Genomic DNA, 17,500 nt, shown 5'->3' with positions numbered 1-17,500 from the left:
GGGTTATGGCCATTTTACAGAAGAGGAAACTGAGGCCCAGTCACAACGCCAGTAGGTGGTGAAACTGGGTCCTGGGTCTCATCTAAGAAATTTCAAGGCCAGTGTTTTTTTCCTCTAAGAAATAAACGTCCTCAGGCTCAGCTTTCTTGCTTCTGTCTTCCATCTGCGGGGAGTGGGAGAGATTCTTAACAGGCAAATCAAGGCTCCACGCACAAACCCAAGGAGGAACGGGGGGAACGCCTGTGCCCCCCCTACACATGCAACCAAGCGGGGGGGAGGGGCGACCCATCAGAAACGTTGCAGGGAGGGAGTGCATTTCACTAGGCGCTATGCCGGGTGGCAACGCTAAAGACACCAGATTCCTAGGACCTTGTGGGTGGAGGAAGGGAGGTGCTCCTGCCCCCAGCACTGCGAGCAGCACGGGTCCTGAACTCCCCGGGGTGAGCTCCCCACACACACCACCTATCCAAGTCACAACCTCAAACCTCAGTTCCCTGGGAGCGCCGGGCGTTCAAAGGCGCTGTTCCAACTCCGGCATATTTCCCGGGAAGAAAATAAAACCCAAAAAGAGAAACGACGCCTCCAGGGTCATCCAGACAGCGATGCCAGGGCTGGGACTGGAAAAGACGTGTCCGGTATACCGAGGACCTCTTCCCACCCTCTTCAAGCTCACATTAGAGGCTGAAGCTTGGAAAGGTACTGGCGGGGGAGTCAGGCGAGGTCGGATGGGGTGACAGTCAAGATGCTTGGGAGAATCCCAAACGTAACTAACCCAGGCAACTTTCCCCACGTCAAAGGTCAGTGAATAAAGACAGAACCCATGAACACCGGGATGTGCATAAGAACCTTTACCTTTTTCCTAGTTCTGCACGTCGTCCTAGCCCCATCGACGACCTGCGCTCCTCACGCTGGGTACAGCTGTCTGCAGAAGCTTTGGACCGCCTGGCCTAGATCCAAGCTGAGGAGTGCGAGGGACCTTCCGGGGTTGGGGCTGGGGAGACAGAGGAGAGAGGATGAATAAAAGAGTCACTCCTAAAGTTCTACAGCTTTTTCTGGCAAATTTTTACTCCCCTCCATAGAGCCAATTAAACGCAATAAAACCTTGCATGGAGTCCCTCTTCCTAGCAAAGCGTCGCCAACAATTGCCTAAGGGGTAAACCAAATACGCCTGAGATAATTACACTAAGCCCGGGGCAATGATTTGCCTGCCAGGGTCCTCAGCGCCAGCCAATATTTGGATAGTGTAGGGGTTGTTTAAAAAAAAAAAAAAAAAAAATTACTCGCAGAAACTTGAAACCGACTGGCTGGTGCCAGGATGGTTACATGATCTGTTTTCTTTGAACGGGGGTCTGCAGGCAGCTGGCGCGCGCCCGTACCGCCCCCGCCGCTGCTGCGGCGCGCCTGCAAAACTTGCCGGAATTCAATCAACCTCGCGGAAGGAGGGGGGAGAGAGGGAGCGCGCGCCTCCCCCCGCACCACCCCCTGCACCCCACCGCGGCCCAAGCTCGCCAGCCCGGCCCTGCGCCTCACCGAGAATCCCCCAGAATACTCTGCGGCGGCGGCAGCCGGCCCCTCTCCAAAATGGACACGCGCCCCGCGCTCCTCGTCCGCGCTCAGCGCTGCCACTGCGGCCTGGGCTGCCGCGGGCAGCTGGGGCCTCCTCGTCGGAGAGCACCGTCTACCCTTGCCCAGGCCACCCGCAACGCGAAAGCTCGAGGCACTTCTCTCCACTTTGGCGGCTCTGCTGTGGCCCAGGTGGCGCGGAGCCGCTCAGCCCGCCGGACGCAGTTGGCTCGCCCAAGCCCGAGGCTCTGGCCGCTCGACTTGCGTCCCCAGGGCCGAGCCCGACGCGGCAGTCCGGGTCTGCGGTGGACGACGGGCTCACGGCTTTAGTGTTGAGGTCAGGCGCACCTAAGGCTTCCCCGGCTCGCCCTTGAAGGGCTCCTCCCCTCGCTCGGTCCCCGGACGCCGCGGAGCCACTGGCCCGACGGGAACGTCCGGGACCTGCTACCAAGGAGGAGGCGCGGCTTGGGAGCAGGGGCACCCGGGCTTTAGCGGCCGCTCTATCTGTGGAATTCCTCCGCGGCTTCATGAGCCCAGGAGGCCGACTGCTGCTGGTGGACTGAAATCTCGCGGAAAGAGCACTGGTGGGAGGAAAGTTCCCAGCACGGAGTAACGGCCAAAACATCCTCCTCCGAAATGATCTCTCCTTGGGACAGGCCAAGAGGCTGCTCTGTACCCCGGGGGCTCTCTTGCACTCTTCACCTTAACGCCTATTCTAAAGCCTGCTGGCCTAGTACAAACTGGGCTAATAGCACTAGCCGGAAATCTAGCTCCCGTCTAAAGATGAAAATTACCAATCTGCCCCACTCACCGCACTCCTATGAAGAGGAAGTGCCTGACAGGCAGACAGCCGCTCTCGTGGTCCTGCCCTGGGGCAGCTTACCAAAAGTCGGAAGCGAAAAGCACAGAGTCTAGCGTCGCCAAGGCTGGAAGGTAAAAAGATGTCTCCCAAGCAGTTTGGGCCGACAGCCTTCTGCCTTCGGGTTTAAGCAGTGAAAAGGAGAAATTAAAAACCCGGTGAAATACAGTCCCTAATGGCTCTTTTCTGCTCAAATGTTGGAAATGGAAGGCACCCGTGAAATTTCCAACTTCAGATATCTCATTTTACTAATAATGAAACTGAGGCCCAGAGACAGAAAGAAGGGGTACCCCCCCCAAACTCTGCTTTTCCTCCCAGCCAAATGGCAAAGACAGCCAAAACCAGAGTATAACTTCCCTGGGGTCAAATGGAATTGCCCAGAGGTGGCCGGATGCGTGCAGAGCAAGAACCTGCTTCCTGGGTCCCAGCCAGGTCCGAGACCTCCTGGCTGCCGCTCATAGGGCTTTCTCTCACAGGTCACACCAGGGCCCTGTGGATTGATCATTTTGACCTCCTATTTAATTGCAATCAGCTTGCTTCCCCTCAACGTGCTAAGAATAGCAAAGAACGCGTTAGGACTCCCCCAGGTGATGGGACCTGTGAGCTCCCAACTTCTGGCCCCAACTCAGACGTCACCACCCCAGGCGAATGCTTCACTCTGTCCCATCCACCCGGTCCTAAGAAGCGCGGTGGAGCCTCTATCCACCAAGCCCTAGCTATCTATCCTAACGTCCTGCCTGGCTACAGTCTGTCTCTTCCTCCAGATCGCTGTCCTGGAAGGCAAAGAGCCCTCTCCTGCCTCCGTACACCTGGCGCCAGTCACCGAGCCTGACAAACAGTTGGTGCGCAAGAAAATCGTGATGAAGCTGGCACGTGACGACAATGCTCTTGGCTCTTCTCATTAGCTTTTCCCTCCAACCCTCTGGGCATTGGGATTTCTTGCAGGGAAGGGGCCCTGAGACCACGATGCCCCGAACTTGGCCCAGAGTGGCTAGTCCAGGAAAAAGGTAGCGTAAGGAGCAAGAAGTTCAGAGCAGGTAGGGGGGAAGCAGGAAAGTGAAAGGGCGGGGACAGGCGGGAGATGCAGGAGAGGAGAAAGAAAGCGGGGTCCTGTCCCCCCTCTGCCAGGCGTAGCGACCCGGCTGGGGTGCAGCAGCGGGACTGCACCCGGCGCTGCGCCCCTCCCAGCGAACAGCATGCGCTCCTCGCCCCTCCCGGCGGGCGGCGAATGTTGGGGGTGGGGGCGTCCAAAGTGTGGCGGAGGAGTGGGCGGGGGCGAGGCGCGGCGCCTTCGTGCCCCTTCTTCTGCGAGAGACGCGGCGGCGGCGGCGGAGTCCCTCAGCCTCGGTCATGTGATAGTCTCGAAGCGCGAGCTGCGGGGGTCTCCGGCGTCGCGGGGACCATTACAAAACGCAGCCAGGAGAGCGCGTCGCTGCCACAGCCGCCGCCGCCGCCGCCTCTCCAGCTCGAGACGGGCCCCGGAGAGCGGCGGCAGCTGCGGCGCGGACGGCGGAGCGGGCCCAGACCAGCCTCGCAGCCTCCCGGCCTCGGCAGCCGCCCCCTCGGGCCCGCAGCGTGCCCCCGCGTCCAGCGCCCCCGCCGCGCCGCTGCTGCAGAAACCAAACTTTTCCCCCCTCAGCGACCGCCTACAGCTCTCTCCCCGGCTCCGCTGCGAGCGGCCAGAGACCTGGGAGAAACGGGCTGCCAGGAGCTGAGCTCCCTTCTCCTTACCTCGCCGCTCCCCTCCAGGAAAACCTCAACTCCCGGCTGGGTGCCCGCACCGGGGACAGCCTCCCGGCGCAGCAAGTCTCGCCCTCCCGGCCCCCTGGAGCAAGAGCGCCAACTAGGATATTTAAAGGGCCAGAGTCCCGCCTGTGCCGTCCTTCCCAGCCCGCTGGGCCTGAGCTTCCCTCCGACCGAGAAAAAGAAAAGAGGAGGCCGGGAAGGGAACGCGGCCCTGCCGACGCCTCCACCGCCCGCTCCAGCACCGGGTCTCTGACCACCCGGGGGAAGCCGCCGGGAGGGTGTGGCGGGGAAGCTGGCGCGCCCCGCCCGCCACTCTCTGCGCGGGTCGGCCACCGTCGGGCCAGAAGTTGCGACCCGCGGAGAGCTGAGCTGGCCCGAGAGAGCAGCAGGCGCGGAGCCCCCCGAGCAGCTGGTAGAAGTCTGGAGAGAGACGGCGAGAGGGTCTGGGGACAGAGAGGGCGGGGTGGCGGGGCTGGGCGGGCGGAGTGGGGCTTAGTGCAGACCGCCAAGCCCCGGCAACCCGGTGCGGAGCGACACTGCCGTCCAGTGGAGGCCGGAGGGCAGTGGAGGCGCCGGAGGCGATGCCGCGGCCGGGGAAGAGCTCGTACAGCGACCAAAAGCCGCCCTACTCGTACATCTCGCTGACCGCCATGGCCATCCAGCACTCGGCCGAGAAGATGCTGCCGCTGAGCGACATCTACAAGTTCATCATGGAGCGCTTCCCCTACTACCGCGAGCACACGCAGCGTTGGCAAAACAGCCTGCGCCACAACCTCTCCTTCAACGACTGCTTCATCAAGATCCCGCGGCGGCCGGACCAGCCCGGCAAGGGCAGCTTCTGGGCGCTGCATCCCGACTGCGGCGACATGTTCGAGAACGGCAGCTTCCTGCGGCGCCGAAAGCGCTTCAAGGTGCTGCGCGCGGAACACACTCACCTGCACGCCGGGAGCACCAAGGGCGCGCCAGGCGCCGGGCCCGCAGGGCACCTTCACCCCCACCACCCGCACCACCACCACCACCACCACCACGCGGCCGCGCACCATCACCACCACCACCACCACCCGCCCCAGCCGCCGCCGCCCCCGCCGCCGCCGCCGCACATGGTGCATTATTTCCATCAGCAGCCTCCTCCCGCCCCGCAGCCGCCGCCGCCGCACCTTTCGTCGCAGCCCCCGCAGCAGCCGCCCCAGCAGTCGCAGCCTCAGCCGCCGTCCCACCCCGGCAAGATGCAGGAGGCGGCAGCGGTGGCGGCGGCGGCTGCGGCAGCGGCGGCGGCGGCCGTGGGCAGCGTGGGGCGCCTGTCGCAGTTCCCACCCTACGGGTTGGGCTCAGCGGCCGCCGCCGCCGCTGCCGCAGCAGCGTCCACGTCGGGCTTCAAGCATCCGTTCGCCATCGAGAACATCATCAGCCGAGACTACAAGGGCGTGCTTCAGGCCGGCGGGCTGCCCTTGGCGTCCGTCATGCACCACCTGGGTTACCCCGTGCCGGGCCAGCTTGGCAACGTGGTCAGCTCCGTGTGGCCGCACGTGGGCGTTATGGATTCGGTGGCCGCAGCCGCCGCCGCCGCCGCCGCCGCGGGGGTCCCTGTGGGTCCAGAGTACGGGGCTTTCGGCGTGCCGGTCAAGGCCCTGTGCCACTCGGCAAGCCAGAGCCTGCCTGCGGTGCCGGTGCCCATCAAGCCCACCCCTTCGCTGCCGCCGGTGGCCGCGCTGCCTCCGACTCTCACCGTCCCCGCGGCCGCTCAGCAGCCGCCGGCGCCGTCCACCGCGTGCCCTGCTGCTGCGGCCTCGCCTGCCACCTCCCTGCTGGAGCCCACCGCCCCGAGTGCGGCCGAGAGCAAGGGCAGCTCCCTGCACTCGGTGCTGGTGCACTCGTAGGGGACACGGCGAGCGGCGGAGCCGAATGCGTGCAGGCACTCCCGGCCCACGACAGTCGGTTAGGGAGAAGGCGCCCTGAGCTGGGCAGACCTGGCGAGCCTGAGCCTTTGTGGCAAAGGAAAGTCTTTGAACAGACAAACCCGAAAGCGGATTCTCCAGTGATCTGAATAAATATAACACTTCTGGTGTTTGTGTTTATACTATGTTGTACAATCAGATTAATGAAAGGAAATTTTCAGGTAAGAGTTTCTATTGTAATTAATATTGTAAGTCAGTAAGTTATGGGGGGAGGGAGCGAAGGAGTTTGGGGAAGCCTCTTTGGCAAATTGGAAATGGATTTAGACCCTCATTCCTGGGAGCAGAAGCTGGCGGAGCTAAACCTCCCCGGGAGAAATCCAACAGACAATGACGCTTCAAACGGACCTCAGTCACCAAGTTTCTCACCCTGGGAGAGGCCTCTCGTCAACATCCAAGACAAAACTGCTATTCACTAAAGAAATCTCGTTTTATTTAAGATGGAAAAGAGAGAGCATTTTCATATCGTTATCTTGCCGGTCAGTTAAATGGGCGAGGACACGGTATCACGAATAAAGTCGCTTGGGGGTGAGGGGGCAGCAGGAACTCCACGAAGGATCTTGGGAAACAGTTCAGTTTCTTGCTCTGACCCGGGGGTCGACAAGGACAGAAGGACAGCTAAAGCAATTAGTTTGCACAAAACAGAATGGCAGCGGCTTAAGGAGCAAAGCCCCAGATTCCAAAAGTAAAGTTCGGGGGAACACAACCAAAGAGAGACAATAAAGGCGGTTTTTTACCTGCAATTCGTTTGTGTACCAATCGGATGAGGCTATTAAGGAGCCCGCAAATAATGTTAATTCCCACGATCCGTTCCATTTGGTACTTTAAAGGGAAAAAAAAAAAAATCACTTGCATCATGGGATTTTGCTCCTCTAATCATGAGTGCAAGAAAAACCCGCGCCAGCACCCGACAGTATTGGTCTTAACGCTTCCAGGAGCGTTTCTTGGCGGTTGGTTGCCTTCCAGCCTCCGGACAGATGTCAGAGGACGACTTCCGTCCCTTCGGCGCGCCGCGGTCGATGTGGTATTCCGAGCGCTGTTTGGCGCCTACGACTTTCAGGCGAATTTTTCATTTTCAGCTCGTGAGTGGAAAAGAAACTTGCGGCTATGGCTCCTTCCCCCTTTTTGAGCCCCAGGAATAGCACTTTACTCGCAACAAACTTTTGGGAACGAAGGGGGGCGGGTAAGGAGGAGGCCGCCGCCCTTTGCCTCTGGTTCACCTTGGGCTTGTGTCCGCGCCGCGTTCGGGTTGTGACTTTGTAACAAGTTCATGTCTGCCGGTGTTGTACGCGGTGTTCCCCATTAAAGCTTCTCTCTGGATATGCCGCTGCCGGTGTGAGGATGTTGCGCTTCTCAGGAGAGGAGGCGGCAGTCTGAGCGCCCACTGGGCGGTCAAGGAACTTTCCAAACCCTCCCCTCCCCTATATTTCTCAACTTCAGAGCCTCGTAGGGGGTGAGTTCACAGCAGAGCCGCCACCAGGGACGAGCGTCCTCCATTGCTCCTATTATCCTTTGGCGCAATTATCTTCTGGAATTCCACCATCCTTATGCTGGCCTCCGGATCCCCAGCCCACCTCAGGGCAGGGAACCGCATTAGCAAAAAATCCGCAACAGGGAATTTTTTTGTTCCCATTTGAGGTTCACTTCAGCTCACCATCACCACCACCCAACACCCTTCCCCTTTCCTAAGGGCCTGGAGGGCGGGCCACGCCAGGGACTCCGTACTGGTAGGTAGATGCCCTGCGGCGCCCCCTTAAGTCTAGAAGACAGACCGGGGCGGGGAAGTCGGGGCCAGGTCCCTGCCACCGCGGCGCCCCGCCACCGAAGCCTGGAGGACCTGTTGCGCTCCCGCTCGGGGAGCGTCCCAGGCGAGCAGGGCCTCGGGAGGCGGCGGCAGCCTGGGGCCCCGAGCCGCAGAGCGCTGGGCGGGCGAGAACCCCCGGCCCCGCGGTCCGCTCTCCCGGGAGGGAACCTGCGGGCTGCGGCGGCTGCCGAGCCGCGCGGGGAGCTGGCGAGGCGGCCCGGCCCGGTGCGGGTCGGGGAAGCCAAGGCCGTCTGGCTGCTCTCCGACCTCGAACAGGGCTCCGTCTTGAACCGACTTCCCTCTGCTCAGTCAGGCCCAACAGAAGCCTCCTCTAACCTTTCCTCCGAAGAAAATAAAGGATCTACAAGATGACCTGCACACAGTAATGACACTGAGGGGGAGGGTGGTTATATCTTGAAGTAGGTGTTTACAAGTTGCATCTCAGCGCGCAGGCGAGGTTTGGTCTCCGTTTAGGGCACCAAGTCCTTGCGAGATGAAACAACTGGTGTACCCACTTCTTCCAACTTGAGACTCTGGAAGGGTTTCTGCAGGGTTTTCCTCTTCACTAGTCTGATGCGGTGGAAAAAGAGAAAAGAAGGGTGGGGGACACTGACATGGGGGAGTCACAGATTTGGAGGGACTTTGGAGTTTGGCTTCTTTGTCCTCCTCTGGATGAGTGGGTGCCTAGAAGTCCTGGGGTCAGGACCCCCAGTTTAGAAGAGTCCATTGGCTGGAAAGAGCAATTGAATCCCAGGGGTTTGTTCAAAAGAACACTCCTTCCTTCTGGTCCAGCTGTCCAAAAGGTGTGATTTTAGCGGTGCCCAGGGCCCCATTTCCAGGAAAGGGGCACAGCCCAAAGTGTCCTTTAGCACCCACAGAGCTGGCCTAAGCAGTAGTCCCCCCTGGGAAGAAAGGAGCCTGTGGGCCACAGCCGCAGGAAATGAGCAATTGTCCCTCACAGTTTTCCTGGTCCCGCTGAGCGAACTCCTTCCTGCCTCTGTGTGGAAAACAAGGGTGTTTAGTATTTACTGGAAGAAAAGAGAGAAAGGAGAAGGGTAGGCCAAGTGAACTTAGAGATAATTCTACTCGAATTTTTATCCAGCAGGAGATCCAGGTACCCAAAGGAAGCAATGCTTGGCATTGAGAGTAGAGAGAGAACCTGGGAATTCAGGCAAATAAATAAGGGTGGGGGGAGCTTTCTGCCAAAACTCGGATCCCAAGGGAGGCTTCCAATCGAAGCCCCAGACACTAACCCTGTCTTAAAGACCCCTCTTAACTAAGATAGGATGAGGAGTCTGATTGTATTGTGTGGGGCTTTATCTGCCTAAGCAATTACCACCCCATTCCCAAACCAGGAGCCTGGCAGGATTAGTCTTGGCAGACCTCTGAGATACCAGGACTGAGGAGGACCCCAGGCCCGAGGCTCACTGCTCATCAGCAGAATCAGATTTTCATACCCAGATGCCATAAAACATCCATTTAAGGACATTGGAACCAGATCCGGTGCTTATTTTAAACATGTTCATAGGGTTCAGGCCATTAAAAAAAAAGAAAGAAAGAAAAAAAGTATTATCCTGGTAATAATCAAAGTATATAGAGAAGTACAAAAGCTAGTAAGAATAATAAATTGATGGTACTATTTTGGTGACCCTCTCAACTGAGTATGTGATCTCTTCTGAACTCACAGGATTCTCTCTCTAGCGACAGGTTGAGATAGAGGGAAAGTAAATTCTGGATAGAAGTGAGATGCAAGTAGAGACAATAAAAAGGTATGACCATCGCAGTTCGCATGTTTAATAAAATCATTTGTGGTGGTTTCATAACATCATTAGGGGAGAGAGTCCTGCTTTCCAGGATGATAAAAAAGAATAGGGTTGCTTAGCCTGTATCCCACTCACCTGCAGGCAGGGGACCTTGAGCAAGATGGGCAGAAGCAATGAAACAAGAGAGAGATTTCAGTGTAGATATCTTTACAGTAAAGTAAGAGGGAAACAGCTTGGAATCATCCGTTTGATTGTATTTCCTTGGGAAGCAAAGACAAGAGCTAAGGGCAGAGGGAGGACAAAGCTATTTTAGCTGTAGTCGCTAGCAGAACAGGCTCTCCAGAATCGGCACAGTTGGCATCTGGCACTTAGGAAGGCTGTCAGTCAAGCTGGCCTGTGGTCAATTATCTCCTTAAGTAGACTGGCACGAGTCCAGCCAGGGAGGAAGGCTGGTGGCATCCAGAGGAATCAGAGCCAGTTAGCTGGCCGTGGTACTAAGCATCTTTGCATAGGGGGGTTGGAAGGCTGATCAACACATCTTCTCCTGGGATTCAAAGGTGACATTTGCCTGCTTGGCACTAGTACAGAAAGAGTCCAGAACAGTATGGAAACAGAATGCCTTAGGAGAAAAAAAATTGATTCTCAAAGCCACCAATTCCCCTTAAATTCCATTCACTGACAAAAATCACCATCTCTGATACGCACAAAATGATACAGAGATCTTGGTAAATGATGGTGGGACGTGGTTCCTCCACTGGACAAGAATTCCCGTTCATCATTGTACCTGACTATGAAATGGGCAGAAAAGATAGTCTGGGGGGCATATTCAGGCTTGGATGATGTGGCAAAGGTTTGAAGCGGTAGCAGTGTTAAGCAGACTATGGGGATATGATTCTGTGTGGGGGTACAGGGGCAGGGTGGAGTTGGCATTGGAAAGAAGGGGTTTCGAAAGCCAATGATAACCACTTTGTAGGTAAAAAGGCAGAGTGGGGATTCAAGTGGCGGTGGGAAGTCCTTGAATTCCAAAAGGCAAAACAGTTTCTTCAAGTCCAACATTTTCATTTTGCTCATTTGAAGTATTTTCATTAACTTTATCTGTCAAAGCTGAAATGCTACCTTATACCCTTTGGGGGAGATTTAAGAGATCTGCTTGGGATTTCAATTCAGTCTTAAACCATTGTTTAAATGGTATGAATCTGGCAAGACTCCAGATGTTCTCTGTCCCAAGCACTTTTCCCCCTTAACTATCCCCTGTGTATTTTAAGGAAAATTTAAGCCACATGTTGTACTTTCCCCCTTGCATCCAAATGTCGTTTTATTGAATTTTAGCATGGTCCATGAAATTCAAATTCTGAGTTTTAAGCTATAATATATTCATATGATCTACAACACAGTCACATGATATGCACATATATCATTAAGCAGAAAATAAAGCATCTGAGAACTATAGTTGATTATAGTAACATTTCTTCAGACTGAAGAACCATGCTGGGAACGCCATATTAAAAAAGGATTTTATGAAATTATCCAAAAATTCAGAGAAACGAAATTAGTGACTCATGAGAATATTTTTAAAAGAATACTGCTAAGAAGCTATTTTGATGATGCTTTGTTTGATCCAAATAGTTGTTTCCTGCCACAAGGAACAGGTCTTTTGTGTGCACAAGACACCTAGGCTTTGCTTGTAAGTCACAGATCTCATTATTGTGGCATCATTTAAAAAATGCATTGAACTACGCTCTCCCATCTGAGCCACTTCCAGCCCTGTCAGCACCTTCACAGACAGCGTGTTTTTTACTGTTACTGCGGATGAATGCTTAGCAAAAAGGGAGCTGGAGAGCTGTAGTCCAGGCCCAACTGAACTAGATTCATTCCAGAAAGGATCCACAACATTGAAGCACACAGATGAGAAAAAGGGAAAAGGGGGGAAGGAGGAGGGAGAGGGAGGAAGCAAAGAAAGAAGCAGAGAGAGAGAGAGAGACGGGGAAGTGGGGGCAGATGTGCACATCTAATATTGACAAAGAAATAAAAGGAATTATCATTTTCTAACCTAATATTGTTTGGGTTTTCTCTCAGGAAACTCTCGATCAATTTTTCCAATGTATGTGTCTATAACACTACTTATCGGAAATAATCTTGGCTTAAAAGCAATATCCATTCTTCTTTTAAGAATGGTTCTTAGCGGGGCGCCTGGGTAGCTCAGTGGGTTAAGTCTCCCCCTTCAAATCAGGTCATGATCTCAGGGTCTTGGGATCAAGCCTTGCATCATCGGGCTCTCTGCTCAGCAGGGAGCCTGCTTCCCTCTCTCTCTCTGCCTATTTGTGATCTCTCTCTCTCTGCGTGTCAAATAAATAAATAAATAAAATCTTTAAAAAAAAAAGTTCTTAGCTAGAGAGGACAGGGTACTGTATAACTAACTGGCAGCCACATTTATTACCTAAAAAAAAGAGGCGTCAGTCTGCCTAAGAATTCATCCCAGGTGAGAATTTTGTATCATTAATTTTGTTGCAATTTATTGTATAGGGATTAACCTGTATCCCCACAGGGAGGTGTTTAAATAAGTGATGCTGTTTATATACTATGGAATATCATGCAGCCATCACAAATAATGCTTATAAAATTTTGCTCATATAGAAAATGTTTATGCACCAAATATAAATAGCGGTACCTCTAGACTCCAGACTGCTGAAATCATAAATCATCTTATTTTCTTGTTTTCCATATGATCTCGATTGTTTTGGATTGTCTGCCTACACGGACCATGTTTTACTTTTATAACCAGGGGAAAGATCACTCAAAGATCTCTCCAGCCAATAAAACTAGCGTGTCAACAAAATGTAAATTATTATTTTTTTAAGGATTTATTTATTTATTTGACAGAGACCACAAGTAGGCAGAGAGGCAAGTAGAGAAGGGAAGCAGGCTCCCTGCTGAGTAGAGAGCCTGATGTGGGGCTCGCTCCCAGGACCCTGAGATCATGACCTGAGCCAAAGGCAGAGGCTTAACTCACTGAGCCATCCAGGCGCCCCCAAAATGTAAATTATTATATTTTAATGTAGCATCTTCAGTTTGGGGGAGGGGTGAAGACCTGACTGGTAAAAATGTCCTTTAAAGGCAAAGAACTGAGGAGAAGAAGGAACCACACACATCCTGCTGTCCTCCTGCTGTGTCTTTGACAAGACCGCTGTCACTTTTAAGTTTTGACTCTGGGGGAATTTTGTGAGAATTGCTGTCCCATAAAACTGCAATGGGAAAATGCAAAAAGGCTGAAATTACAAAGAAGGCTTGATAAAGAAAAAAATCCCTCTTTCTCTCTCTCTCTTTTTTAAGTAAGCTCTAAACCCTACGTGGGGCTCAAACTCACAACCCCCAAATCAAGAGTCAAATGTTCTTCTGACAGATCCAGCCAGGCGCCCCAAGTCTTGTATTCTTTTGCTCCTTTTTCTACTCGCTTTCTCTCTTTTCATCTTTCACATTGCATGAAGTTTTTTAGTAGCCCCAAAGTCTTCTTGAAACTAGGCAGATAATGAGCATTAAATTAATACATTCTGCTAGCTTAGGCAATTCCTCCCAAATGCGAAATAACATGCAGTTTTCCAAAATAGTAATATAATTCTCCTTTTTCCCAGTTGGCAAATCTTTTTTGAGTAGTGACAATGTTTTAGGGGCTCTTGGGTGGCTCAGTCTGCTCTTGGCTCAGGTCATGATCCCAGGGTCCTGGGAATGAGCCCTGAGTTGGGCTCCCTACTCAGTGGGGAGCCTGCTTCTCCCTCTTCCTCTTCAGCTGGTGCTCTCTCCCCCTGTATCTGAAATAAACAAAATCTTAAAAAAAAAAAATACTATTTGTACTAGTTCAAGTAAACCTGTATTGTGTCTTCCTTGTCTACATCGAAATCGTTTCTTTAAAAAAAAAAATATGGGGAAGTCTGGGGCATGTGGCTGGCTTCAGTCAGTAGAGCATAGGACTCTTGATCTTGGGGTGATGACATTGAGCCTTATGTTGGATGTAGAGACTACTTTCATTTTTTTACTTTTTCTTAAGATTTTATTTATTTGACAGAGAGATCAAAAGTAGGCAGAGAGAGAGGAGGAAGCAGGCTCCTTGCCAAGCAGAGAGCCGGATGTGGGGCTCCATCCCAGAACCCTGAGACCATGACCTGAGCCGAAGGCAGAGGCCTAACCCACTGAGCCACCCAGGCGCCCCAAGACTACTTTTTAAAAATTTGTTTTAAATTTTTAAAAAATGCAAAAGTCTGTAACTACTCAGAACATGCAAATTTTCAGAAGACTAAACATACCTCAACTATTATGACAGAAATTGCATACCTCTAAAAATGACCCCAGGTCACTGAGATTTTTGGTTTTTAAAAATGTTGCACTGGTGGGGCACCTGGGTGGTTCAGTGGGTTAAAGCCTCTGCCTTCAGCTCAGGTCATGATCCCAGGGTCCTGGGATCGAGCCCTGCATCAGGCTCTCTGCTCAGCGGGGAGCCTGCTTCCTCCTCTCTCTCTGCTTGCCTCTCTGCCTACTTGTGATATCTGTCTGTCAAATAAATAAATGAAATATTTTTAAAAAATAAAATTAAATTAAAATTAAAATGTTGCACTGGAGAACTTAAATTCAACTAAAGTTGAAATTATAAGACTGAATTTTTAACCCAAGAGAACCAGAGAATCAAAGTATGATCAAATATATCTCACTTCACCAGCTTAGAGAACGAAATAACATCCTATTTCTTTGATATACAACAATTTTGAACCCTCTTCTCAGTTATTACTGGAAAACATCTTTTTCCTTGCCAGGGAACCCTAGGCTGACTCAGGCCTGGTTACTCCCACCTTAAAAAGAAAAAAGGTGAAGTCGAATCAGTCTGCAAACATTGCCTATCAAACTTGAGGTACATGTGATCATCTGTCGAGGTCTTTTTTTAAGATTTTATTTACTTATTTGACAGAGAGAGAGAGATCACAAACAGGGGGAGTGGCAGAGAGAGGGAGAAGCAGGCTGCCTGCCAACGTGATCCGAGGAGTCTGGTATCATGACCCAAGCCAGTGCTTGGGCGCCTGCATGGCTCAGTGGGTTAAGCGGGCCCTCTGCTCAGCAGGGAGCCTGCTTCCCTGTCTTTTTCTCTCTGCATACTTGTGATCTCTCTCTCTGTCAACTAAATAAATAAAATCTTCAAAAGAAGAAAGAAAGAAAACAAAGGCAGATGCTTTACCCCTGAGCTACCCAGGTGCCCCCTGGGGAGTTTTGTGAAACACCTTCTGCTGAATCCCGCCTCCAAAGATTCTGATTCAGCTGGTGTGAAGCAGAGCCGGAGTTGATACCGGTCTAATGAGTTACCAGATGATGCTGATGTTGCTGATTTGCTGGGCCCCAGATCACACTCAAGTTCTGGGCTGCAAGAGATTTTCTTTTCATCAGTAACAGCCATCTCAGACCATCAGCCACACCCAAATAACTTTGAACATTAGTTAAGATCAGTATCTTTTTTTCTTTCAAAACCTCCATAGCGCAGGGGCGCCTGCATAGAGCAGTCCGTGAAGTGTTTGACTCTTGGTTTCAACTCAGGTGGTGATCTCAAAGTCGTGGGATTAAGCCCCGAGTCCAGAGCTGTGCTCAGCTCAGAGTGGGCTTGACATTCTCTGTCTCCCTCTGCCTCTCCTGCCCTAGCTCTCTCTTGATCTCTCTCTAAAATAAATAAAACCTTGGAGGGGGGGGAACATCACTGTTGCCTATCAAATTTACCCATCACCTTGAGTATTATATACTAATGCACAAGGGAAACAGAAAAGCCCCGTATACCCCAGAGTTGGAGCACTCCCCACCATTAAGTCTCATCAGGACGGAATAGTTGGATTGGAAAGCAAAAGATTTCTTATTTCATCAAGGAGGCAACTGAGGCAGTGGTTACTTGAGAAGCAAATTACTAAACCCTAAAGCTAGAAGTCAGTTGTCGGGGGCACCTGAATGGCTCAGTCAGTTAAGTCTGCCTTGGCTCAGGTCATGATCCCTGGGGTCCTGGGATCAAATCCTGCCTCAGGGAGCACACTCCTCCTGCTTGTGCTCTCCCTTTTTCTCTCTCTGTCAAATAAATAAATAAATAAATAAAATCTTAAATTAATAAAAAAAAAAGTCATTTGTTTTCTTGCTATGCCCATCTTTACATCATAAGCCAGCTCCTTTACAAAAGGAACTACCACTTCACTTCACTTCCTTAATGTGATGTAACTGTATTTGCAGACCACACTTTTCCTTTGATGCTTTCATCTTTATGTCAGCTGTTTTATATAGGAGAGATAGGGTTTTTTTTTTTTAATATTTTATTTATTTATTTGACACAGAGAGAGAGAGAGATCGCAAGCAGGCGGAGAGGCAGGCAGAGAGAGGGAGAAGCAGGCTTCCCGCTGAGCAGAGAGCCCAACGCAGGGCTCAGTCCCAGGACCCTGAGATCATATCCTGAGCCAAAGGCAGAGGCTTAACCCACTGAGCCACCGGGGCACGCTGGGAGATAGGTTTTATTCTGAGTTTATACATATGCAGGCTTAGATCTAAAACTTGGAGGATCGAGTCCTTGCAGATGTTCAAATGATGCATCAATTTAGTGAACTCACGCTTTGCCTAAAAATGGAACCACTTAGCCAAATATTTACAAAACTGCTTTGTTTTCATAGTGTGCATTCTAACAAAATGTGTGCATTCTAAGAAAACAAATGTTACCAGGACTCAAGCTGGGATCCCCTCTAATCCTTGAGAGTTCATGATCTTTTCTATAGCCTTATTCCATGTTCTGTGACAGACTCACACCCCTGTCTCTCTGGGGACTTTAGAAGCTGGAGAAGGTATAGAGGCATTTTTGCTTAACATGTCTGACTTACAACTCCAGCTCCCAGAGACCTGGTTCACTTTAAGGATCATCTCAACATAAAAGCATCCTGCCTCCTTTATTTGCAATCATTCCAGGTGTAAAAGGCATGAGGAGCAAACGCCAATGTCTTGAAGATTTGAGTTTACCTTACTTCATTCAATTGAAATATTTATTACTTTAAAAAGTACTTCTATCATCTCTCTACCAGGACTTTTGATTGTCTTTGCCATTCAGTCTAGTCTTATAGTTTGATTGGCCTTGACTCTCTTATTGGTCTATTTGCTCTCCCCCACCCCCCTTGCCCTTCTCCAGTTGCTTCCACTGCCCTTCACCCTACTCCACCCCAATACCCACTAACTTTTTTTTTTTAAAGATTTTATTTATTTATTTGACAGAGAGAGATCAAAAGTAGGCAGAGAGGCAGGCAGAGAGAGAGGGAAACAAGCTCCCTGCTGAGCAAAGAGCCTGATATGGGTCTCAATCCCAGGATCCTGAGATCATGAGCTGAGCCAAAGGCAGAGGCTTAACTCACTGAGCCACCCAGGTGGCCACTAACTTTTTATGAGGGATGGTTTAATTCTTCTTCTCTCTGTGGAGACTGTAACCATTGGGACCTCGCCTTCTACAGGGGAAGTGTTCTATCAGGTTTTTTTCCAACATGAAGACAGCTCTTCTTAGAAGAGGAACTAAGGGGACACCTGGGTGGCTCAGTGGGCTAAAGCCTCTGCTTTGGCTCGGGTCATGATCTCAGGGTCGCACGTCGGGCTCTCTGCTCAGCCCGGCCTCTCTGCCTACTTCTGATCTCTATCTGTCAAATAAATAAATAAAATCTTTAAAAAAAAAAAAAAAGAGGAACTAAGATGTTGGCTATTAAAATCAGGGTTTGTTTGTTTTTTAAATTTTATTTATTATTTAACAGACAGAGATCACAAGTAGGCAGAGAGG

At 51.6% G+C, this 17,500-nt stretch overlaps 1 protein-coding gene across 1 annotated transcript; it reads left to right on the top strand.

Annotated features, from left to right (window-relative positions):
* The first annotated feature begins 4,749 nt into the window (after positions 1–4,749).
* FOXB2 (forkhead box B2) lies at positions 4,750–6,045 on the top strand. Its single transcript, XM_059412316.1, has one exon. It carries the CDS (start codon positions 4,750–4,752, stop codon positions 6,043–6,045), a length of 1,296 nt encoding a protein of 431 aa, XP_059268299.1.
* Positions 6,046–17,500: the final 11,455 nt, after the last annotated feature.

This window comes from Mustela nigripes, chromosome 9, assembly GCF_022355385.1.
Source record: "Mustela nigripes isolate SB6536 chromosome 9, MUSNIG.SB6536, whole genome shotgun sequence".
Classification (NCBI taxonomy): Eukaryota; Metazoa; Chordata; class Mammalia; order Carnivora; family Mustelidae; genus Mustela; species Mustela nigripes.
Note: the sequence above shows the minus strand (reverse complement) of the source record. Positions and strands in the feature narration are given on the sequence as shown.